Raw genomic sequence first — 27,238 nt, forward strand, 5'->3', positions numbered from 1 at the left:
TATTAAAACGAAGAGATGTGATATGATTGCTGATGACGCAACTATCATAATATGAAGTAGTGGATGGAAGCGATAATAGGAAACCGTAAGGCCTTCAAAAGAAAACTAAAACGATACTGTAAAGCCGTTTATAAAACGCCATGAAAGTGTGAAACAGTTCAAACGATAAAACTAATACGGCCTATATAAATTATACAAAACAAAACAATTTGAAAAATACCAAATATAAGATGAGACATGAACCAACGACAAACACTTAACTACATGCTGCTGACTTGGGACAGATTCATAAAGGATATGGCAGAAGTTGTTCATATATAAACGAAGATGTGGTATGATTGCCAATAAGCCAACTCTTCACAAGAGACTAAATGATACAAAACTTAACAGCTATAGCCCTATAGGTCACCTGACCATACGACTTTTAACAATAAGCAAAGCCAATACCACATAGTGAGCTATAAAAGGCCCCGAAACCACAAATGTAAAACAATGCAAAGGATAAAACTAACGGCCTAATTAATGTATAAAGTAAAGTGAACGAAAAACAAAGAAGTAACACAGCAACAAACGACAACCACAGAGTTCCTGACTTACAGGCTACTGACTTGGGACAGGCACATACATACAGAATGTGGTGGGATTAAACATAGTAGCGGGATCCCAACCATTTCCTAACCAGGGACAGTGATTTAATAGTACAACAACTATAGTTTGTGAGCGCTCGATCCTCCTCGAAGCTGAAACAGTAGTGTAGTAGTACAATATAAGAAAGATCGGTACGAGATACTCAAAAACCGGCCAACTAACAGTAAGACCATAGACTCAAAACATCGAATTAAGAGTTTTTGCAATTACTGGAAGTTTGTTCAAAGCTAGTTGCAACTAGTTCTGAAATAAATTTTGTTCTCCCAGACTGAAGTATCAATCAGTACACAACCAACTGATAAAATTTATTAAAAAGAAAAGTATAGGAAACGTCTGGTTTACGTTGCATACTAACATATGGTTCGATATATAATGAAAGCATTTGAAAAGTGGTAGTCCGAAGGCTTTGATCATCGAAATTTTGCATTAGAAATAATAGTTAGACCTGAGAAGATTCTCTTCAAGGACCACCAGAAAAAAAATGATTTTGAGAACTTTCTGAAAGCTTTGCTTTATACAAAAATAATCCAGGTCGGTTACTTTAAAAAATGAATAAATAGACCAAGGATTTGTACAATTAGACTATACAAATCCTTGGATAGACTAAGATGTCCTTTTTGTAAATTGATCCGAGTCATATTCCAGACAAATATTAACATCCCAACCCTCCCCTAACATTGGACAGTAGAATAACAGTACAACATAGAAACAAACTATAAAAATCAGTTGGAAAATGCTTAATTCATCAGATTGACAAAAATACAAGTGGACGCATATATCAATTTCATTTCAAAAGCACACACGGCGTGTCAATCTAGTACAAAGGAGGTTTTATGTTCATATTGTTATGCGTTTACTTTTCTACATTGGTTAGAGGTATAGGGGAGGGTTGAGATCTCACAAACATGTTTAACCCCGCCGCATTTTTGCGCCTGTCCCAAGTCAGGAGCCTCTGGCCTTTGTTAGTCTTGTATTATTTTAATTTTAGTTTCTTGTGTACAATTTGGAAATTAGTATGGTGTTCATTATCACTGAACTAGTATATATTTGTTTAGGGGCCAGCTGAAGGACGACTCCGGGTGCGGGAATTTTTCGCTACATTGAAGACCTGTTGGTGACCTTCTGCTGTTAATTTATTATTTGGTCGGGTTGTTGTCTCTTTGACACATTCCCCATTTCCATTCTCAATTGTATATAACATTCATGTTTACATTTCATGTACTCGTCCTGCATATGCATTTAGTAAGACAATGAGTATTTTAATGACTCATTAAAACATCAATACTACAATCTGCACAGTTTTACTCCTGTTCATATTGATTATAAACAGAAAAATAACTGACCCACTGACATTTTACTTTGTGAAATTGCTACCAGTTGATATATAATTTGACTAATCTATGAATAAAGAGACCCATTCCTGCAGTCTATGTATTCTTTATAAAGAAGGAATCCTTTACCACGGTATATGGCAGAATAAAGGTCTAGTGTTGAAGATTCAAAGACAGGGCTGAAGTACGTCCATTATTCATAGTTCATTATTCATTATTCAATAATGAATAATGAAATAGTTCATTATTCAATATTCAATATTGAAAAATGAATAATTAATAATGAAATGGTTTATGTTTCATTATTCAAATTGAAGCGGTGAATAGTGAAAAAAATATAAACATTTTTGACTGTGTCACCATAACTATGTTTTGATTCGCAATGACCATAAGAGGGTTTACGGACGACCTAAATGCCACAATATGCATAAAAATGAGGAAATATAAAAAAGAAGATGTGGTATTATTGCCAATGAAACACACATCCACAAAAGACCAAAATGACACAGACATCAACAACTATAGCTCACCGTACAGCCTACAACAATGAGCAAAGCCCATACCGCATAGTCAGCTATAAAAGGCCCCAATAAGACAATGTAAAACAATTTAAACAAGACAACTAACGGCCTTATTTATTTTAAAATATGAACGAAAAACAAATATGTAACACATACACAAACGACAATCACTAAATTACAGACTCCTGACTTGGGACAGACACATACATAAATAATATGACGGGGTTAAACATGTTAGCCAATTTTGAATCATGAAATGGATATTTTGAATAATGGAATGGACTGCTGCGACCCTTTAGCCCCTAATTATAGATAAACCTTATACCTCATTCGAAAGCTTATTACGATAGGAACAAAATGTATATAGTCAACATGTTCCGCAACGCATATTAGAGGACTTAAATGTCGGAATACGTGTGAAAGTTAAGAAATAGCCAATTTTGAATAATGAAATGGATGTTTTGAATAATGGAATGGACTGCTGCGACCCTTTAGCCCCTAATTATAGATAAACCTTGTACCTCATTCGAAAGCTCTTTACGAGAGGAACAAAATGTATATAGTCAACATGTTCCGTAACGCATATTAGAGGACTTAAATGTCGAAATACGCGTGAAAGTTAAGAAATAGCCAATTTTAAGTATTTTGAATAATGGAATGGACTGCTGCGACCCTTTAGCCCCTAATTATAGATAAACCTTATACCTCATTCGAAAGCTTATTACGATAGGAACAAAATGTATATAGTCAACATGTTTCGCAACGCATATTAGAGGACTTAAATGTCGAAATACGTGTGAAAGTTAAGAAATAGCCAATTTTGAATAATGAAATGGATATTTTGAATAATGGAATGGACTGCTGAGACCCTTTAGCCCCTAATTATAGATAAACCTTGTACCTCATTCGAAAGCTCTTTACGAGAGGAACAAAATGTATATAGTCAACATGTTCCGTAACGCATATTAGAGGACTTAAATGTCGAAATACGCGTGAAAGTTAAGAAATAGCCAATTTTAAGTATTTTGAATAATGGAATGGACTGCTGCGACCCTTTAGCCCCTAATTATAGAAAAATTTAATACCTCATTCGAAAGCTTATTTCGGGAGGAACAAAATGTATATAGTCAACATGTTCCGCAACGCATATTACAGGACTTAAATGTCGAAATACGCGTGGAAATTAAGAAACAGCCAATGTTGAATAATGAAATGGATATTTTGAATAATGGAATGGACTGCTGCGACCCTTTAGACCCTAATTATAGATGAACCTTATACCTCATTCGAAAGCTTATAACGAGAGGAACAAAATGTATATAGTCAACATGTTCCACAACGCATATTAGAGAAATTAAATGTCCAAATACGCGTGAAAATTAAGAAATAGCCAATTTTGAATAATAAAATGAATATTTTGAATACTGGAATGGACTGCTGCGACCCTTTAGCCCCTAATTATAGATAAACCTTATACATCATTCGAAAGCTTATTTCGGGAGGAACAAAATGTATATAATCAACATGTTCCACAACGCATATTAGAGAAATTAAAGGTCGAAATACGCGTGAAAATTAAGAAATAGCCAATTTTGAATAATGAAATGAATATTTTGCATAATGGAATGGACTGCTGAGACCCTTTATCCCCTAATTATAGATAAACCTTATACCTCATTCAAAAGCTTTTTACGAGAGGAACAAAATGTTTATAGTCAACATGTTCCGCAACGCATATTAGAGGACTTAAATATCGAAATACGCGTAAAAGTTAAGAAATAGCCAATTTTGAATAATGGAATAGATATTTTGAATAATGGAATGGACTGCTGTGACCCCTTAGCCCCTAATTATAGATAAATTTTATACCTCATTCGAAAGCTTATAACGAGAGGAACAAAATGTATATAGTCAACATGTTCCACAACGCATATTAGAGAAATTAAATGTCGAAATACGCGTGAAAATTAAGAAATAGCCAATTTTGAATAAGGAAATGGATATTTTGCATAATGGAATGGACTGCTGAGACCCTTTAGCCCTAATTATAGATAAACCTTATACCTCATTCAAAATCTTTTTACGAGAGGAACAAAATGTTTATAGTCAACATGTTCCGCAACGCATATTAGAGGACTTAAATATCGAAATACGCGTGAAAGTTAAGAAATAGCCAATTTTGAATAATGGAATAGATATTTTGAATAATAGAATGGACTGCTGTGACCCCTTAGCCCCTAACTATAGATAAACCTTCTACCTCATTAGAAAGCTTATAACGAGAGGAACAAAATGTATATAGTCAACATGTTCCACAACGCATATTAGAGAAATTAAATGTCGAAATACGCGTGAAAATTAAGAAATAGCCAATTTTGAATAATGAAATAGATATTTTGAATAATGAAATGGACTGCTGCGACCCTTTAGCCCCAAATTTAAGATAAACTGTATAACTCATTCGAAAGCTTATTTCGGGAGGAACAAAATGTATAGATATTTTGAATAGTGGAATGGACTGCTGCGACCCCTTAGCCCCTAATTATAGATAAACCTTATACCTCATTCGAAGGCTTATAACGAGAGGAACAAAATGTATATAGTCAACATATTCCACAACGCATATTAGAGAAATTAAATGTCGAAATACGCGTGAAAATTAAAAAATAGCCAATTTTGAATAATAAAATGGATATTTTGAATACTGGAATGGACTGCTGCGACCCTTTAGCCCCTAATTATAGATAAACCTTATACCTCATTCGAAAGCTTATAACGAGAGGAGCAAAATGTATATAGTCAACATGTTCCGGGACGCATATTAGAGAAATTAAATGTCGAAATACGCGTGAAAGTTAAGAAATAGCCAATTTTGAATAATGGAATAGATATTTTGAATAATGGAATGGACTGCTGTGACCCCTTAGCCCCTAATTATAGATAAACCTTATACCTCATTCGAAAGCTTATAACGAGAGGACCAAATGTATATAGTCAACATGTTCCACAACGCATATTAGAGGACTTAAATATCGAAATACGCGTGAAAATTAAGAAATAGCCAATTTTGAATAATGAAATGGCAATTTTGCATAATGGAATGGACTGCTGTGAACCCTTAGCCCCTAATTATAGATAAATTTTATACCTCATTCGAAAGCTTATAACGAGAGGAACAAAATGTATATAGTCAACATGTTCCAAAACGCATATTAGAGAAATTAAATGTCGAAATACGCGTGAAAATTAAGAAATAGCCAATTTTGAATAATGAAATGGATATTTTGCATAATGGAAAGGACTGCTGAGACCCTTTAGCCCCTAATTATAGATAAACCTTAAACCTCATTCGAAAGCTTATAACGAGAGGAACAAAATGTATATAGTCAACATGTTCCAAAACGCATATTAGAGAAATTAAATGTCGAAATACGCGTGAAAATTAAGAAATAGCCAATTTTGAATAATGAAATGGATATTTTGCATAATGGAATGGACTGCTGAGACCCTTTAGCCCCTAATTATAGATAAACCTTATACCTCATTCAAAAACTTTTTACGAGAGGAACAAAATGTTTATAGTCAACATGTTCCGCAACGCATATTAGAGGACTTAAATTTCGAAATACGCGTGAAAGTTAAGAAATAGCCAATTTTGAATAATGGAATAGATATTTTGAATAATGGAATGGACTGCTGTGACCCCTTAGCCCCTAACTATAGATAAACCTTATACCTCATTCGAAAGCTAATAACGAGAGGAACAAAATGTATATAGTCAACATGTTCCACAACGCATATTAGAGAAATTAAATGTCCAAATACGCGTGAAAATTAAGAAATAGCCAATTTTGAATAATGAAATGGATATTTTGAATAATGAAATGGACTGCTGCGACCCTTTAGCCCCAAATTATAGATAAATTTTATACCTCATTCGAAAGCTTATAACGAGAGGAACAAAATGTATATAGTCAACATGTTCCGCAACGCATATTAGAGGACTTAAATATCGAAATACGCGTGAAAGTTAAGAAATAGCCAATTTTGAATAATGGAATAGATATTTTGAATAATGGAATGGACTGCTGTGACCTCTTAGCCCCTAATTATAGATAAATTTTATACCTCATTCGAAAGCTTATAACGAGAGGAACAAAATGTATATAGTCAACATGTTCCACAACGCATATTAGAGAAATTAAATGTCGAAATACGCGTGAAAATTAAGAAATAGCCAATTTTGAACAACGAAATGGATATTTTGCATAATGGAATGGACTGCTGAGACCCTTTAGCCCTAATTATAGATAAACCTTATACCTCATTCAAAATCTTTTTACGAGAGGAACAAAATGTTTATAGTCAACATGTTCCGCAACGCATATTAGAGGACTTAAATATCGAAATACGCGTGAAAGTTAAGAAATAGCCAATTTTGAATAATGGAATAGATATTTTGAATAATGGAATGGACTGCTGTGACCCCTTAGCCCCTAACTATAGATAAACCTTATACCTCATTCGAAAGCTTATAACGAGAGGAACAAAATGTATATAGTCAACATGTTCCACAACGCATATTAGAGAAATTAAATGTCGAAATACGCGTGAAAATTAAGAAATAGCCAATTTTGAATAATGAAATGGATATTTTGAATAATGAAATGGACTGCTGCGACCCTTTAGCCCCAAATTAAAGATAAACTGTATAACTCATTCGAAAGCTTATTTCGGGAGGAACAAAATGTATAGATATTTTGAATAGTGGAATGGACTGCTGTGACCCCTTAGCCCCTAACTATAGATAAACCTTATACCTCATTCGAAGGCTTATAACGAGAGGAACAAAATGTATATAGTCAACATGTTCCACAACGCATATTAGAGAAATTAAATGTCGAAATACGCGTGAAAATTAAGAAATAGCCAATTTTGAATAATAAAATGGATATTTTGAATACTGGAATGGACTGCTGCGACCCTTGCGCCCCTAATTATAGATAAACCTTATACCTCATTCGAAAGCTTATAACGAGAGGAGCAAAATGTATATAGTCAACATGTTCCGGGACGCATATTAGAGAAATTAAATGTCGAAATACGCGTGAAAGTTAAGAAATAGCCAATTTTGAATAATGAATTAGATATTTTGAATAATGGAATGGACTGCTGTGACCCCTTAGCCCCTAATTATAGATAAACCTTATACCTCATTCGAAAGCTTATAACGAGAGGACCAAATGTATATAGTCAACATGTTCCACAACGCATATTAGAGGACTTAAATATCGAAATACGCGTGAAAATTAAGAAATAGCCAATTTTGAATAATGAAATGGCAATTTTGCATAATGGAATGGACTGCTGTGAACCCTTAGCCCCTAATTATAGATAAATTTTATACCTCATTCGAAAGCTTATAACGAGAGGAACAAAATGTATATAGTCAACATGTTCCACAACGCATATTAGAGAAATTAAATGTCCAAATACGCGTGAAAATTAAGAAATAGCCAATTTTGAATAATGAAATGAATATTTTGCATAATGGAAAGGACTGCTGAGACCCTTTAGCCCCTAATTATAGATAAACCTTATACCTCATTCGAAAGCTTATAACGAGAGGAACAAAATGTATATAGTCAACATGTTCCACAACGCATATTAGAGAAATTAAATGTCGAAATACGCGTGAAAATTAAGAAATAGCCAATTTTGAATAATGAAATGGATATTTTGCATAATGGAATGGACTGCTGAGACCCTTTAGCCCCTAATTATAGATAAACCTTATACCTCATTCAAAAACTTTTTACGAGAGGAACAAAATATTTATAGTCAACATGTTCCGCAACGCATATTAGAGGACTTAAATATCGAAATACGCGTGAAAGTTAAGAAACAGCCAATTTTGAATAATGAAATGGATATTTTGAATAATGGAATGGACTGCTGCGACCCTGTAGACCCTAATTATAGATAAACCTTATACCTCATTCGAAAGCTTTTTACGAGAGGAACAAAATGTTTACAGTCAACATGTTCCGTAACGCATATTAGAGGACTTAAATATCGAAATACGCGTGAAAGTTAAGAAATAGCCAATTTTGAATAATGGAATAGATATTTTGAATAATGGAATGGACTGCTGTGACCCCTTAGCCCCTAACTATAGATAAACCTTATACCTCATTCGAAAGCTTATAACGAGAGGAACAAAATGTATATAGTCAACATGTTCCACAACGCATATTAGAGAAATTAAATGTCGAAATACGCGTGAAAATTAAGAAATAGCCAATTTTGAATAATGAAATGGATATTTTGAATAATGAAATGGACTTCTGCGACCCTTTAGCCCCAAATTAAAGATAGACTGTATAACTCATTCGAAAGCTTATTTCGGAAGGAACAAAATGTATATAGTCAACATGTTCCGCAACGCATATTACAGGACTTAAATGTCGAAATACGCGTGGAAATTAAGAAACAGCCAATTTTGAATAATGAAATGGATATTTTGAATAATGGAATGGACTGCTGCGACCCTGTAGACCCTAATTATAGATAAACCTTATACCTCATTCGAAAGCTTTTTACGAGAGGAACAAAATGTTTACAGTCAACATGTTCCGTAACGCATATTAGAGGACTTAAATGTAGAAATACGCGTGAAAGTTAAGAAATAGCCAATTTTAAATATTTTGAATAATGATATTGACTGCTGCGACCCCTAATTATAGATAAATTTAATACCTCATTCGAAAGCTTATTTCGGGAGGAACAAAATGTATATAGTCAACATGTTCCGCAACGCATATTACAGGACTTAAATGTCGAAATACGCGTGAAAGTTAAGAAATAGCCAATTTTAAATATTTTGAATAATGATATTGACTGCTGCAACCCCTTATTATAGATTAACCTTATACCTCATTCGAAAGCTTTTTACGAGAGGAACAAAATGTTTACAGTTAACATGTTCCGCAACGCATATTACAGGACTTAAATGTCGAAATACGCGTGGAAAATAAGAAACAGCCAATTTTGAATAATGAAATGGATATTTTGAATAATGGAATGGACTGCTGCGACCCTTTAGACCCTAATTATAGATAAACCTTTTACCTCATTCGAAAGCTTATAACGAGAGGAACAAAATGTATATAGTCAACATGTTCCACAACGCATATTAGAGAAATTAAATGTCGAAATACGCGTGAAAATTATAAATAGCCAATTTTGAATAATAAAATGAATATTTTGAAAACTGGAATGGACTGCTGCGACCCTTTAGCCCCTATTTATAGATAAACCGTATACCTCATTCGAAAGCTTATTTCGGGAGGAAAAAAATGTATATAGTCAACATGTTCCACAACGCATTTTAGAGAAATTAAAGGTCGAAATACGCGTGAAAATTAAGAAATAGCCAATTTTGAATAATGAAATGAATATTTTGCATAATGGAATGGACTGCTGAGACCCTTTAGCCCCTAATTATAGATAAACATTATACCTCATTCAAAAGCTTTTTACGAGAGGAACAAAATGTTTATAGTCAACATGTTCCGCAACGCATATTAGAGGACTTAAATATCGAAATACGCGTGAAAGTTAAGAAATAGCCAATTTTGAATAAAGAAATAGATATTTTGAATAATTGAATGGACTGCTGTGACCCCTTAGATCCTAATTATAGATAAATTTTATACCTCATTCGAAAGCTTATAACAAGAGGAACAAAATGTATATAGTCAACATGTTCCACAACGCATATTAGAGAAATTAAATGTCGAAATACGCGTGAAAATTAAGAAATAGCCAATTTTGAATAATGAAATGGATATTTTGCATAATGGAATGGACTGCTGAGACCCTTTAGCCCCTAATTATAGATAAACCTTATACCTCATTCAAAATCTTTTTACGAGAGGAACAAAATGTTTATAGTCAACATGTTCCGCAACGCATATTAGATGACTTAAATATCGAAATACGCGTGAAAGTTAAGAAATAGCCAATTTTGAATAATGGAATAGATATTTTGAATAATGGAATGGACTGCTGTGACCCCTTAGCCCCTAACTATAGATAAACCTTCAACCTCATTCAAAAGCTTGTAACGAGAGGAACAAAATGTATATAGTCAACATGTTCCACAACGCATATTAGAGAAATTAAATGTCGAAATACGCGTGAAAATTAAGAAATAGCCAATTTTGAATAATGAAATGGATATTTTGAATAATGGAATGGACTGCTGCGACTCTTTAGCCCCAAATTAAAGATAAACTGTATAACTCATTCGAAAGCTTATTTCGGGAGGAACAAAATGTATATAGTCAACATGTTCCGCAACGCATATTACAGGACTTAAATGTCGAAATACGCGTGGAAATTAAGAAACCGCCAATTTTGAATAATGAAATGGATATTTTGAATAATGGAATGGACTGCTGCGACCCTGTAGACCCTAATTATAGATAAACCTTATACCTCATTCGAAAGCTTTTTACGAGAGGAACAAAATGTTTACAGTCAACATGTTCCGTAACGCATATTAGAGGACTTAAATGTAGAAATACGCGTGAAAGTTAAGAAATAGCCAATTTTAAATATTTTGAATAATGATATTGACTGCTGCGACCCCTAATTATAGATAAATTTAATACCTCATTCGAAAGCTTATTTCGGGAGGAACAAAATGTATATAGTCAACATGTTCCGCAACGCATATTACAGGACTTAGAAGTCGAAATACGCGTGGAAATTAAGAAACAGCCAATTTTGAATAATGAAATGGATATTTTGAATAATGGAATGGACTACTGCGACCCTTTAGACCTTAATTATAGATAAACCTTATACCTCATTCGAAAGCTTTTTACGAGAGGAACAAAATGTTTACAGTTAACATGTTCCGTAACGCATATTAGAGGACTTAAATGTAGAAATACGCGTGAAAGTTAAGAAATAGCCAATTTTAAATACTTTGAATAATGATATTGACTGCTGCAACCCCTAATTATAGATTAACCTTATACCTCATTCGAAAGCTTTTTACGAGAGGAACAAAATGTTTACAGTTAACATGTGCCGCAACGCATATTACAGGACTTAAATGTCGAAATACGCGTGGAAAATAAGAAACAGCCAATTTTGAATAATGAAATGGATATTTTGAATAATGGAATGGACTGCTTCGACCCTTTAGACCCTAATTATAGATAAACCTTATACCTCATTCGAAAGCTTATAACGAGAGGAGCAAAATGTATATAGTCAACATGTTCCGGGACGCATATTAGAGAAATTAAATGTCGAAATACGCGTGAAAGTTAAGAAATAGCCAATTTTAAATAATGGAATAGATATTTTGAATAATGGAATGGACTGCTGTGACCCCTTAGCCCCTAATTATAGATAAACCTTATACCTCATTCGAAAGATTATAACGAGAGGAGCAAAATGTATATAGTCAACATGTTCTGGGACGCATATTAGAGAAATTAAATGTCGACATATGAGTGAAAATTGAGAAATAGCCAATTTTGAATAATGAAATGGATATTTTGAATAATGGAATTGACTGCTGCGACCATTTAGCCCCTAATTATAGATAAACCTTATACCTCATTCGAAAGCTTATTTCGGGAGGAACAAAATGTATATAGTCAACATGTTCCGCAATGCATATTACAGGACTTAGATGTCGAAATACGCGTGGAAATTAAGAAACAACCAATTTTGAATAATGAAATGGATATTTTGAATAATGGAATGGACTGCTGCGACCCTTAAGCCCCTAATTATAGATAAACTGTATACCTCATTCGAAAGCTTATAACGAGAGGAGCAAAATGTACATAGTCAACATGTTCCGGGACGCATATTAGAGAAATTAAATGTCGAAATATGAGTGAAAATTAAGAAATAGCCAATTTTGAATAATGAAATGGATATTTTGAATAATGGAATGGACTGCTGCGACCATTTAGCCCCTAATTATAGATAAACCTTATACCTCATTCGAAAGCTTATTTCGGGAGGAACAAAATGTATATAGTCAACATGTTCCGCAACGCATATTACAGGACTTAGATGTCGAAATACGCGTGGAAATTAAGAAACAGCCAATTTTGAATAATGAAATGGATATTTTGAATAATGGAATGGACTGCTGTGACCCTTTAGCCCCTAATTATAGATAAACTATATACCTCATTTGAAAGCTTATTTCGGGAGGAACACAATGTATATCGTCAACATGTTCCGCAACGCATATTAGAGGACTCAAATGTCGAAATACGCTTGAAAGTTAAGAAATAGCCAATTTTGAATAATGAAATGGATATTTTGAATAATGGAATGGACTGCTGCGACCCTTAAGCCCCTAATTATAGATAAAGTGTATACCTCATTCGAAAGCTTATAACGAGAGGAACAAAATGTATATAGTCAACATGTTCCGCAACGCATATTACACAACTTAAATGTCGAAATACGCGTGAAAATTACGAAATAGCCAATTTTGAATAATGAAATGGATATTTTGAATACTGGAATGGACTGCTGCGACCCTTTAGCCCCTAATTATAGATAAACCTTATACCTCATTCGAAAGCTTATAACGAGAGGAACAAAATGTATATAGTCAACATGTTTCACAACGCATATTAGAGGACTTAAATATCGAAATACGCGTGAAAATTAAAAAAATAGCCAATTTTGAATAATGAAATGGCAATTTTGCATAATGGAATGGACTGCTGTGAACCCTTAGCCCCTAATTATAGATAAATTTTATACCTCATTCGAAAGCTTATAACGAGAGGAACAAAATGTATATAGTCATCATGTTCCACAACGCATATTAGAGAAATTAAATGTCCAAATACGCGTGAAAATTAAGAAATAGCCAATTTTGAATAATGAAATGAATATTTTGCATAATGGAAAGGACTGCTGAGACCCTTTAGCCCCTAATTATAGATAAACCTTATACCTCATTCGAAAGCTTATAACGAGAGGAACAAAATGTATATAGTCAACATGTTCCACAACGTATATTAGAGAAATTAAATGTCGAAATACGCGTGAAAATTAAGAAATAGCCAATTTTGAATAATGAAATGGATATTTTGAATACTGGAATGGACTGCTGCGACCCTTTAGCCCCTAATTATAGATAAACCTTATACCTCATTCGAAAGCTTATTTCGAGAGGAACAAAATGTATATAGTCAACATGTTCCACAACGCATATTAGAGAAATTAAAGGTCGAAATACGCGTGAAAATTAAGAAATAGCCAATTTTGAATAATAAAATGAATATTTTGCATAATGGAATGGACTGCTGAGACCCTTTAGCCCCTAATTATAGATAAACCTTATACCTCATTCAAAAGCTTTTTACGAGAGGAACAAAATGTTTATAGTCAACATGTTCCGCAACGCATATTAGAGGACTTAAATATCGAAATACGCGTGAAAGTTAAGAAATAGCCAATTTTGAATAATGAAATGGCAATTTTGCATAATGGAATGAACTGCTGTGAACCCTTAGTCCCTAATTATAGATAAATTTTATACCTCATTCGAAAGCTTATAACGAGAGGAACAAAATGTATATAGTCAACATTTTCCACAACGCATATTAGAGAAATTAAATGTCCAAATACGCGTGAAAATAAAGAAATAGCCAATTTTGAATAATGAAATGGATATTTTGAATAATGAAATGGACTGCTGCGACCCTTTAGCCCCAAATTATAGATAAACCGTATCACTCATTCGAAAGCTTATTTCGGGAGGATCAAAATGTTTATAGTCAACATGTTCCGCAACGCATATTAGAGGACAAAAATGTCGAAATACGCGTGAAAGTTAAGAAATAGCCAATTTTAAATATTTTGAATAATGATATTGACTGCTGCGACCCCTAATTATAGATAAATTTAATACCTCATTCGAAAGCTTATAAGGAGAGGAGCAAAATGTATATAGTCAACATGTTCCGGGACGCATATAAGAGAAATTAAATGTCGAAATATGAGTGAAAATTAAGAAATAGCCAATTTTGAATAATGAAATGGATATTTTGAATTAATGGAATGGACTGCTGCGACCCTTTAGCCCCTAATTATAGATAAACCTTATACCTCATTCGAAAGGTTATTTCGGGAGGAACAAAATGTACATAGTCAACATGTTCCGCAACGCATATTACAGGACTTAGATGTCGAAATACGCGTGAAAGTTAAGAAATAGCCAATTTTAAATAATTTGAATAATGATATTGACTGCTGCGACCCCTTATTATAGATAAATTTAATACCTCATTCGAAAGCTTATTTCGGGAGGAACAAAATGTTTATAGTCAACATGTTCCGCAACGCATATTACAGGACTTAGAATTCGAAATACGCGTGGAAATTAAGAAACAGCCAATTTTGAATAAGAAATGGATATTTTGAATAATGAAATGGACTACTGCGACCCTTTAGACCTTAATTATAGATAAACCTTATACCTCATTCGAAAGCTTTTTACGAGAGGAACAAAATGTTTACAGTTAACATGTTCCGCAACGCATATTACAGGACTTAAATGTCGAAATACGCGTGGAAAATAAGAAACAGCCAATTTTGAATAATGAAATGGATATTTTGAATAATGGAATGGACTGCTGTGACCCCTTAGCCCCTAATTATAGATAAACCTTATACCTCATTCAAAAGCTTATAACGAGAGGAGCAAAATGTATATAGTCAACATGTTCTGGGACGCATATTAGAGAAATTTGATGTCGAAATACGAGTGAAAATTAAGAAATAGCCAATTTTGAATAATGAAATGGATATTTTGAATAATGGAATGGACTGCTGCGACCATTTAGCCCCTAATTATAGATAAACCTTATACCTCATTCGAAAGCTTATTTCGGGAGGAACAAACTGTATATAGTCAACATGTTCCGCAACGCATATTACAGGACTTAGATGTCGAAATACGCGTGGAAATTAAGAAACAACCAATTTTGAATAATGAAATGGATATTTTGAATAATGGAATGGACTGCTGCGACCCTTTAGCCCCTAATTATAGAAAAACCTTATACCTCATTCGAAAGCTTATAACGAGAGGAACAAAATGTATATAGTCAACATGTTTCACAACGCATATTAGAGGTCTCAAATGTCGAAATACGCTTGAAAGTTAAGAAATAGCCAACTTTGAATAATGAAATGGATATTTTGAATAATGGAATGGACTGCTGCAACCCTTAAGCCCCTAATTATAGATAAACTGTATACCTCATTCGAAAGCGTATAACGAGAGGAACAAAATGTATATAGTCAACATGTTCTGCAACGCATATTACACAACTTAAATGTCGAAATACGCGTGAAAATTACGAAATAGCCAATTTTGAATAATGAAATGGATATTTTGAATACTGGAATGGACTGCTGCGACCCTTTAGCCCCTAATTATAGAAAAACCTTATACCTCATTCGAAAGCTTATAACGAGAGGAACAAAATGTATATAGTCAACATGTTTCACAACGCATATTAGAGGACTTAAATATCGAAATACGCGTGAAAATTAAAAAAATAGCCAATTTTGAATAATGAAATGGCAATTTTGCATAACGGAATGGACTGCTGTGAACCCTTAGCCCCTAATTATAGATACATTTTATACCTCATTCGAAAGCTTATAACGAGAGGAACAAAATGTATATAGTCAACATGTTTCACAACGCATATTAGAGGACTTAAATATCGAAATACGCGTGAAAATTAAAAAAATAGCCAATTTTGAATAATGAAATGGCAATTTTGCATAATGGAATGGACTGCTGTTAACCCCGCAGCCCCTAATTATAGATAAATTTTATACCTCATTCGAAAGCTTATAACGAGAGGAACAAAATGTATATAGTCAACATGTTCCACAACGCATATTAGAGGACAAAAATATCGAAATACGCGTGAAAGTTAAGAAATAGCCAATTTTAAATATTTTGAATAATGATATTGACTGCTGCGACCCCTAATTATAGATAAATTTAATACCTCATTCGAAAGCTTATAACGAGAGGAGCAAAATGTATATAGTCAACATGTTCCGGGACGCATATAAGAGAAATTAAATGTCCAAATACGCGTGAAAATAAAGAAATAGCCAATTTTGAATAATGAAATGGATATTTTGAATAATGAAATGGACTGCTGCGACCCTTTAGCCTCAAATTATAGATAAACCGTATAACTCATTCGAAAGCTTATTTCGGGAGGAACAAAATGTATATAGTCAACATGTTCCGCAACGCATATTAGAGGACAAAAATGTCGAAATACGCGTGAAAGTTAAGAAATAGCCAATTTTAAATATTTTGAATAATGATATTGACTGCTGCGACCCCTAATTATAGATAGATTTAATACCTCATTCGAAAGCTTATAACGAGAGGAGCAAAATGTATATAGTCAACATGTTCCGGGACGCATATAAGAGAAATTAAATGTCGAAATATGAGTGAAAATTAAGAAATAGCCAATTTTGAATAATGAAATGGATATTTTGAATAATGGAATGGACTGCTGCGACCCTTTAGCCCCTAATTATAGATAAACCTTATACCTCATTCGAAAGCTTATAACGAGAGGAACAAAATGTATATAGTCAACATGTTTCACAACGCATATAAGAGAAATTAAATGTCCAAATACGCGTGAAAATAAAGAAATAGCCAATTTTGAATAATGAAATGGATATTTTGAATAATGAAATGGACTGCTGCGACCCTTTAGCCTCAAATTATAGATAAACCGTATACCTCATTCGAAAGCTTATAACGAGAGGAACAAAATGTATATAGTCAACATGTTCCACAACGCATATTAGAGGACAAAAATGTCGAAATACGCGTGAAAGTTAAGAAATAGCCAATTTTAAATATTTTGAATAATGATATTGACTGCTGCGACCCCTAATTATAGATAAATTTAATACCTCATTCGAAAGCTTATAACGAGAGGAGCAAAATGTATATAGTCAACATGTTCCGGGACGCATATAAGAGAAATTAAATGTCCAAATACGCGTGAAAATAAAGAAATAGCCAATTTTGAATAATGAAATGGATATTTTGAATAATGAAATGGACTGCTGCGACCCTTTAGCCTCAAATTATAGATAAACCGTATAACTCATTCGAAAGCTTATTTCGGGAGGAACAAAATGTTTATAGTCAACATGTTCCGCAACGCATATTAGAGGACAAAAATGTCGAAATACGCGTGAAAGTTAAGAAATAGCCAATTTTAAATATTTTGAATAATGATATTGACTGCTGCGACCCCTAATTATAGATAGATTTAATACCTCATTCGAAAGCTTATAACGAGAGGAGCAAAATGTATATAGTCAACATGTTCCGGGACGCATATAAGAGAAATTAAATGTCGAAATATGAGTGAAAATTAAGAAATAGCCAATTTTGAATAATGAAATGGATATTTTGAATAATGGAATGGACTGCTGCGACCCTTTAGCCTCAAATTATAGAAAAACCTTATACCTCATTCGAAAGCTTATTTCGGGAGGAACACAATGTATATAGTCAACAAGTTCCGCAACAAATATTAGAGGACTTAAATGTCGAAATACGCTTGAAAGTTAAGAAATAGCCAATTTTGAATAATGAAAATGATATTTTGAATAATGGAATGGACTGCTGCAACCCTTAAGCCCCTAATTATAGATAAACTGTATACCTCATTCGAAAGCTTATAACGAGAGGAACAAAATGTATATAGTCAACATGTTCCACAACGCATATTAGAGAAATTAAATGTCCAAATACGCGTGAAAATAAAGAAATAGCCAATTTTGAATAATGAAATGGATATTTTGAATAATGAAATGGACTGCTGCGACCCTTTAGCCTCAAATTATAGATAAACCGTATAACTCATTCGAAAGCTTATTTCGGGAGGAACAAAATGTTTATAGTCAACATGTTCCGCAACGCATATTAGAGGACAAAAATGTCGAAATACGCGTGAAAGTTAAGAAATAGCCAATTTTGAATAATGAAATGGATATTTTGAATAATGGAATGGACTGCTGCAACCCTTAAGCCCCTAATTATAGATAAACTGTATACCTCATTCGAAAGCTTATAACGAGAGGAACAAAATGTATATAGTCAACATGTTCCGCAACGCATATTACACAACTTAAATGTCGAAATACGCGTGAAAATTACGAAATAGCCAATTTTGAATAATGAAATGGATATTTTGAATACTGGAATGGACTGCTGCGACCCTTTAGCCCCTAATTATAGATAAACCTTATACCTCATTCGAAAGCTTATAACGAGAGGAACAAAATGTATATAGTCAACATGTTTCACAACGCATATTAGAGGACTTAAATATCGAAATACGCGTGAAAATTAAAAAAATAGCCAATTTTGAAAAATGAAATGGCAATTTTGCATAATGGAATGGACTGCTGTGAACCCTTAGCCCCTAATTATAGATAAATTTTATACCTCATTCGAAAGCTTATAACGAGAGGAACAAAATGTATATAGTCAACATGTTCCACAACGCATATTAGAGAAATTAAATGTCCAAATACGCGTGAAAATAAAGAAATAGCCAATTTTGAATAATGAAATGGATATTTTGAATAATGAAATGGACTGCTGCGACCCTTTAGCCTCAAATTATAGATAAACCGTATAACTCATTCGAAAGCTTATTTCGGGAGGAACAAAATGTTTATAGTCAACATGTTCTGCAACGCATATTAGAGGACAAAAATGTCGAAATACGCGTGAAAGTTAAGAAATAGCCAATTTTAAATATTTTGAATAATGATATTGACTGCTGCGACCCCTAATTATAGATAAATTTAATACCTCATTCGAAAGCTTATAACGAAAGGAGCAAAATGTATATAGTCAACATGTTCCGGGACGCATATAAGAGAAATTAAATGTCGAAATATGAGTGAAAATTAAGAAATAGCCAATTTTGAATAATGAAATGGATATTTTGAATAATGGAATGGACTGCTGCGACCCTTTAGCCCCTAATTATAGATAAACCTTATACCTCATTCGAAAGCTTATTTCGGGAGGAACAAAATGTATATAGTCAACATGTTCCGCAACGCATATTACAGGACTTAGAAGTCGAAATACGCGTGGAAATTAAGAAACAGCTAATTTTGAATAATAAAATGGATATTTTGAATAATGGAATGGACTGCTGTGACCCTTTAACCCCTAATTATAGATAAACCTTATACCTCATTCAAAAGCTTATAACGAGAGGAACAAAATGTTTACAGTCAACATGTTCCGTAATGCATATTAGAGGACTTAAATGTCGAAATACACGTAAAAGTTAAGAAATAGCCAATTTTAAATATTTTGAATAATGATATTGACTGCTGCGACCCCTAATTATAGATAAATGTAATACCTCATTCGAAAGCTTATAACGAGAGGAGCAAAATGTATATAGTCAACATGTTCCGCAACGCATATTACAGGACTGAAATGTCGAAATACGCGTGGAAATTAAGAAACATCCAATTTTGAATAATGAAATGGATATTTTGAATAATGGAATGGACTGCTGCGCCCCTTAAGCCCCTAATTATAGATAAACTGTATACCTCATCCGAAAGCTTATAACGAGAGGAGCAAAATGTATATAGTCAACATGTTCCGGAACGCATATTAGGGAAATTAAATGTCGAAATATGAGTGAAAATTAAGAAATAGCCAATTTTGAATAATGAAATGGATATTTTGAATAATGGAATGGACTATTGCAACCCTTTAGCCCCTAATTATAGATAAACTTTATACCTCATTCGAAAGCTTATTTCGGGAGGAACAAAATGTATATAGTCCACATGTTCCGCAACGCATATTACAGGACTTAGATGTCGAAATACGCGTGGAAATTAAGAAACAGCCAATTTTGAATAATGAAATGGATATTTTGAATAATGAAATGGACTGCTGCGACCCTTAAGCCCCTAATTATAGATAAACTGTATACCTCATTCGAAAGCTTATAACGAAAGGAACAAAATGTTTATAGTCAACATGTTCCGCAACGTATATTACACAACTTAAATGTCGAAATACGCGTGAAAATTACAAAATAGCCAATTTTGAATAATGAAATGGATATTTTGAATACTGGAATGGACTGCTGCGACCCTTTAGCCCCTAATTATAGATAAAACTTATACCTCATTCGAAAGCTTATAACGAGAGGAACAAAATGTATATAGTCAACATGTTTCACAACGCATATTTGAGGACTTAAATATCGAAATACGCGTGAAAATTAAAAAAATAGCCAATTTTGAATAATGAAATGGCAATTTTGCATAATGGAATGGACTGCTGTGAACCCTTAGCCCCTAATTATAGATAAATTTTATATCTCATTCGAAAGCTTATAACGAGAGGAACAAAATGTATATAGTCAACATGTTCCACAACGCATATTAGAGAAATTAAATGTCCAAATACGCGTGAAAATTAAGAAATAGCCAATTTTGAATAATGAAATGGATATTTTGAATAATGAAATGGACTGCTGCGATCCTTTAGCCCCAAATTATAGATAAACCGTATAACTCATTCGAAAGCTTATTTCGGGAGGAACAAAATGTATATAGTCAACATGTTCCGCAACGCATATTACAGGACTGAAAAGTCGAAATACGCGTGGAAATTAAGAAACAGCCAATTTTGAATCATGAAATGGATATTTTGAATAATGGAATGGACTGCTTCGACCCTTTAGACCCTAAATATAGATAAACATTATACCTCATTCGAAAGCTTTTTACGAGAGGAGCAAAATGTATATAGTCAACATGTTCCGGGACGCATATTAGAGAAATTAAATGTCGAAATATGAGTGAAAATTAAGAAATAGCCAATTTTGAATAATGAAATGGATATTTTGAATAATGGAATGGACTGCTGCAACCCTTTAGCCCCTAATTATAGATAAACTTTATACCTCATTCGAAAGCTTATTTCGGGAGGAACAAAATGTATATAGTCCACATGTTCCGCAACGCATATTACAGGACTTAGATGTCGAAATACGCGTGGAAATTAAGAAACAGCCAATTTTGAATAATGAAATGGATATTTTGAATAATGAAATGGACTGCTGTGACCCTTTAGTACCTTAATTATAGATAAACCTTATACCTCATTCGAAAGCTTATTTCGGGAGGAACAAAATGTATATAGTCAACATGTTCCGCAACGCATATTAGAGGACTTAAATATCGAAATACGCGTGAAAATTAAGAAACAACCAATTTTGAATAATGAAATGGATATTTTGAATAATGGAATGGACTGCTGCGACCCTTAAGCCCCTAATTATAGATAAACTGTATACCTCATTCGAAAGCTTATAACGAGAGGAGCAAAATGTATATAGTCAACATGTTCCGGGATGCATATTAGAGAAATTAAATGTCGAAATATGAGTGAAAATTAAGAAATAGCCAATGTTGAATAATGAAATGGATATTTTGAATAATGGAATGGACTGCTGCAACCCTTTAGCCCCTAATTATAGATAAACTTTATACCTCATTCGATAGCTTATTTCGGGAGGAACAAAATGTATATAGTCCACATGTTCCGCAACGCATATTACAGGACTTAGATGTCGAAATACGCGTGGAAATTAAGAAACAGCCAATTTTAAATAATGAAATGGCAATTTTGCATAATGGAATGGACTGCTGTGATCATGGTGAACCCTTAACCCCTAATTATAGATAAATTTTATATCTCATTCGAAAGCTTATAACGAGAGGAACAAAATGTATATAGTCAACATGTTCCACAACGTATATTAGAGAAATTAAATGTCCAAATACGCGTGAAAATTAAGAAATAGCCAATTTTGAATAATGAAAAGGATATTTTGCATAATGGAATGGACTGCTGAGACCCTTTAGCCCCTTATTATAGATAAACCTTATACCTCATTCAAAAGCTTATAACGAGAGGAACAAAATGTTTACAGTCAACATGTTCCGTAACGCATATTAGAGGACTTAAATGTCGAAATACGCGTGAAAGTTAAGAAATAGCCAATTTTAAATATTTTGAATAATGATATTGACTGCTGCGACCCTTAATTATAGATAAATGTAATACCTCATTCGAAAGCTTATTTCGGGAGGAACAAAATGTATATAGTCAACACACTAGAAAACCGATTTCAGTCTGAAACGGCTATTTTGGTCTGATCACATCTTGATTGACTGGATTTACCGCTAGAGAAATTCGTCAAGATATTTCAGATCGTTTAGTCGCCGTTCAGATCGATAGCCTCATTAGGTAAATCAGTTCGTTAAGGCGTATCAAGACGGAAAAGACTGAATCGTCTAGCGGGTTGTTTGGACCCGTTAAGACCATGTCAGACCAAAACAGACCATGGATACAAAGTTACGTCAAGATGTTGTCAGACCGTGTCCAGTCGTGTTCAGATTTTAATCATTTGGACACAAAACGAGTGAAACTTTCCCATTGTTTATCAGGGGTTGCTCCCCTTTTAAAAATAAAATAAAAGTTAGAAAGAAGACGGTTTATGTTAACTGAAAGTCTACCACGTCCCTTTAATCATGTTAATTAAATAAAAAAAATATTCAATTTGAATTCTTATTACATCCTATTTAACATGTGTTGTATATATTTTAAAAAATAGCTCAAAGTCATACTGCTGAACAAACCGCCGCGAAATGACTAAAAAAAATTCAACAGATTGCCGAAATAACATTTATTCATTGAATGTAAGCACCTGAACCTTTATATTAAAGGTTTACAAGTGATAACAATACATGTTTTTGCAATTACAGACTGTCGTGGGTGGTGAAAAATTTGTCATGTTGACGCAATAGATCATTTTTACACCCGTATTAAATAATTGCGGATGTCGGCCGTGAACACACAGGCACTTGTCTCAGAAATTTTTTTTCCTATATACCTTATCAGTGTATATGTTAGCGGCAATAAGTGAAATTAGGCATTAAGCTTAAATCCTAGGCAATAAGCTAACGCCTAGGCATTAAGTCTAATGCCTAAATGATGTTAGGCATTAGTCTTAAATCCTAGGATTTAAGCTTAAATCCTGAAAATTGTGCCCAGGCATTAAGCTTAATGCCTAAAGTATAAATGCGAGTAACTAAAAAACACCTATCTAATTAAATAAAAATTATACATTAGTTAGATAATAACATTACGAGAACTGAAGTTTAAAATGTCATCTACTGGAAATAATATCACAGATAAAATATGTTTTTATATTAAAAGTCATCAAATATTACTCATCAGTGATTGAAGTAAAAGGTTCCACATTTGGTTCTGCAATAGGTTCTGGTATATCAGAGGCATCGAGAATGTTTTCAGTTTCATTTTCAGTTACAGGTTGATCATTTACAGACTCTGGCTGGATTAAGTCCTCTTCCTTTTCTAAGGTCATCAATATTTTTTTCGGAATTTGGTTTCCAATTGTTGCACATTTGCCAAATAAGACTTCATAGAAGGACCGTCCAATGCCTTTGCTAAGAGCTGAATTCTTTTGAATGTGGACAAACTTCATACCAGTTGACCACTTTGTTAATTCATTGTCCCTCATACATGCAGTTAGCATGTCATGGATATCTCCATTTGATCGCTCAATGCTACACTGTGATTGGGGATGTCTCGGTTTCCCATGAACGATAACAAGTTCTGGCCACATTAATTTTAACTCAGATATAACCAAAGCTGTGAATTCCCGACCATTGTCACTTTCCAGTATATGGTGCGCACCAAAAATTCTAATATATCAATTAAATTAAAAGCCACCTCTGATGCACATTTTGAGGTAAGGGCTTTAATGTTACAAAATTTTGTGAGATGGTCTTGAAATACCATAATAATTTTATAGTTTCCATCTAGGTTTGATTGAAAATCCATCAAATCAACTTGTCCTCTACTGTTAAAGTCTTTAGATAAAATGGGTTTCACCACTACTCCTTTTCCTATATGTTTTTTTTTCATATTGCAATTTTCACAAAGTGACAGAAATAATTCAACTGCATCGCGTGAAATGTTAGCATATCCATTATTTAGTTGTTTTATCATGCGATCTCTGCCGCAATGACCTGTTTCTTTATGTGCCTTTTCCTAAATACCATAGAGTTCCTCTCGGAAGACATAAATTTTAAAATTTCCCTCCTCATTCTCGTTGACTTTAGCTATCAACCTTTCAAAACCACCAATGTTAAAAATGTCATACCTTCCTAAATTGTAGTAATCTTTTGTCACTTTCTTTTCTGATGATTCCAAAAGTTTAATCTTTGCCAAAAGATCATGGTACTTTACTCTAGGGTATATGCTCTTTGTTTTCCCTGATTCGAATTTAGACCTCAAAGATTCAAATAAAAATTCCTAAATAGACATGGTTGCGAACAATCCAGATGAAGAAGTGTAAAAGACAAGATGGCCTGAGGGCATTTAAAAAATATTTTAACAGAGAAAATTTACTTATCCAATAAAATGGTGAGCAAAAAATCATATCTTAATTTTGTCTACTTTTGACCCGATCAAACCAGCTTGACCAGTGAAGTGTAAACATTTTCAAATAGTTATTATAAGTATTATAAAGAATCTCCCTTTTTTATGGGATACAATCACTTTTTTAAATCTTTTTTATTTGTTGTACTTCCACAAAAAAAGTATGAGTTCATTCTATTTTGAATAAGAAAAGTACTAAAATTAGGGGATTAGTCAGATAAACGTATATTAATATTAGGAATATAATTAAGAAAATACTTTATTTCAAGAAAAATCACTAAAAACACATAAATTCTAAAATTTCACTTATTGCCTAAAATCATGTTCGGCAATAGGATGAATAATCATCACCAAATTTCAGGTAATAAGCTTAATGCCTGGAAATTTCAGGCAATAGCTTAATGCCTAGGCGTTAGCTTATTGCCTAGGATTTAAGCTTAATGCCTAATTTCACTTATTGCCGCTAACATATATAAAGTGCGAATCCAGCTAGTTCATTTTTACTGTATGCGGGTTTGTCTATTGTAGAATAAAGGATCATGGGAAAACTGCATTTGTTTACGTTTTGAAAATATCAAGTTAAAAGATTTTAAGTTAAGTTTTAACATATTTTCATTGTGATATGTCTTTAAAATATACACACATAGCATTAAAGTTCAAATAAGTGTTATAAAAGCATCATAATATAGCATATCGATTATTGAAAGCGATCCATTTTAACTATTGATGCGATGAATTATCACTGTTAGTGCAGTCATTATTAATGTAGAATTTTCAAAGATGCGAGTAATTTTTATTGTAGAATTATGTGATAAATGCACTTGCAACAAATGAAAAAAAAACTTAGTTGATGACTTTAGGATTTATGATACATGTATTTTCAAATTGAAATACAAACTCCTCATTCATATAGCTTTTCAAACTTGTAACAAAAGCGATTCTCAAAATGTCATATTGTATTCTTCAGATTACGTTTCTCCTTGATTTTAACTTATATAGGGAATCACTAGAGCGTGACAGCAGCGGGCCCTCTTAGGCAGTCAGTGGGCCCCTACTTATGAAAAATTCTAGATCCGCGAATGCATACTACCGCAGAGGTAAAACCATGCACATTTGGGTTATTGTACACGAAATGCATGCTACAATTCATTTTTGTTGATTTTAGACCCTTTGGAACTCTATGTGGGCTATTTCAGCAACTAGGCAAATAAATCCCCAAACTAGATACACGGTTAGATTCAGCATGTCAACGAATTCCAAATATCTATATTAAAGGACTTTTGTCTGTAAATTTGGACCCCACAAAATTGAAAAAGGGACCAAAAATATAAAAAAAAATGCATGCATCGGATACATTTGTTATTGAAGGCATGACTGTAACAATAGGATGAATATACAAAAATATCTTATTCTGGGGTCTCATTGGGGGTTTTGATCCCGGATCCCGCTTACTGTTTTGGCAGATTCCCGTATTCCGCTTATTGTTTTGTCAGATTCCCGTATCCCGCTTATACTATGCAGTTCTATTTTTTTTGTAATTATCCGTGTCCCGCTAGACTTCGTTTCCCGTTTTTCAGTACACAATCATTTGACTTTCACCTGTCACGCTTGCAAAAAAATCGGCAATCCGATGTGACGCTTATACCCAAATGCGTCCCCATAATTTTACTTTATTTTGACTCATATAAAGCCCATTATAAATATATTAAAAAAGTAGCGTAGATTTTTTTATCCCTTTTTATCCCGTCTCGTTTCGTTTTTGAGCCATATATACATGTCGTATTTGACAATGAGACAACTCTCCATTCGAGTCACAATTTATAAAAGTAAACCATTATACGTCAAAATACGGTCTTCAACATGGAGTCTTGGCTCACACCGAACAGCAAGTTATAAAGGGCTCCATGGTAAAACATTTTAACGGGAAAACAAAGGTGCAATATATATCAAGATGTACGTAATTAGTGGTGAAGTGTCATGGAAATGATTAAAAAAAATTAGGATAAAGATCCCTATACGCTTTATAAGAAACTAAATGGAATACATTTGAAATAAATGTTATTTCTATTGAATTTATTAGA

General features: G+C 33.3%; 1 protein-coding gene across 1 annotated transcript; it reads right to left on the reverse strand.

Annotated features, from left to right (window-relative positions):
- Positions 1–23,919: 23,919 nt before the first annotated feature.
- Positions 23,920–24,339, reverse strand: LOC134684321 (KRAB-A domain-containing protein 2-like). The gene has a single exon (XM_063543608.1). It carries the CDS (start codon positions 24,337–24,339, stop codon positions 23,920–23,922), a length of 420 nt encoding a protein of 139 aa, XP_063399678.1.
- Between the last annotated feature and the right edge of the window lie 2,899 nt (positions 24,340–27,238).

The sequence above is a fragment of the Mytilus trossulus genome, chromosome 9 (assembly GCF_036588685.1).
Source record: "Mytilus trossulus isolate FHL-02 chromosome 9, PNRI_Mtr1.1.1.hap1, whole genome shotgun sequence".
In the NCBI taxonomy this organism is placed as follows: Eukaryota; Metazoa; Mollusca; class Bivalvia; order Mytilida; family Mytilidae; genus Mytilus; species Mytilus trossulus.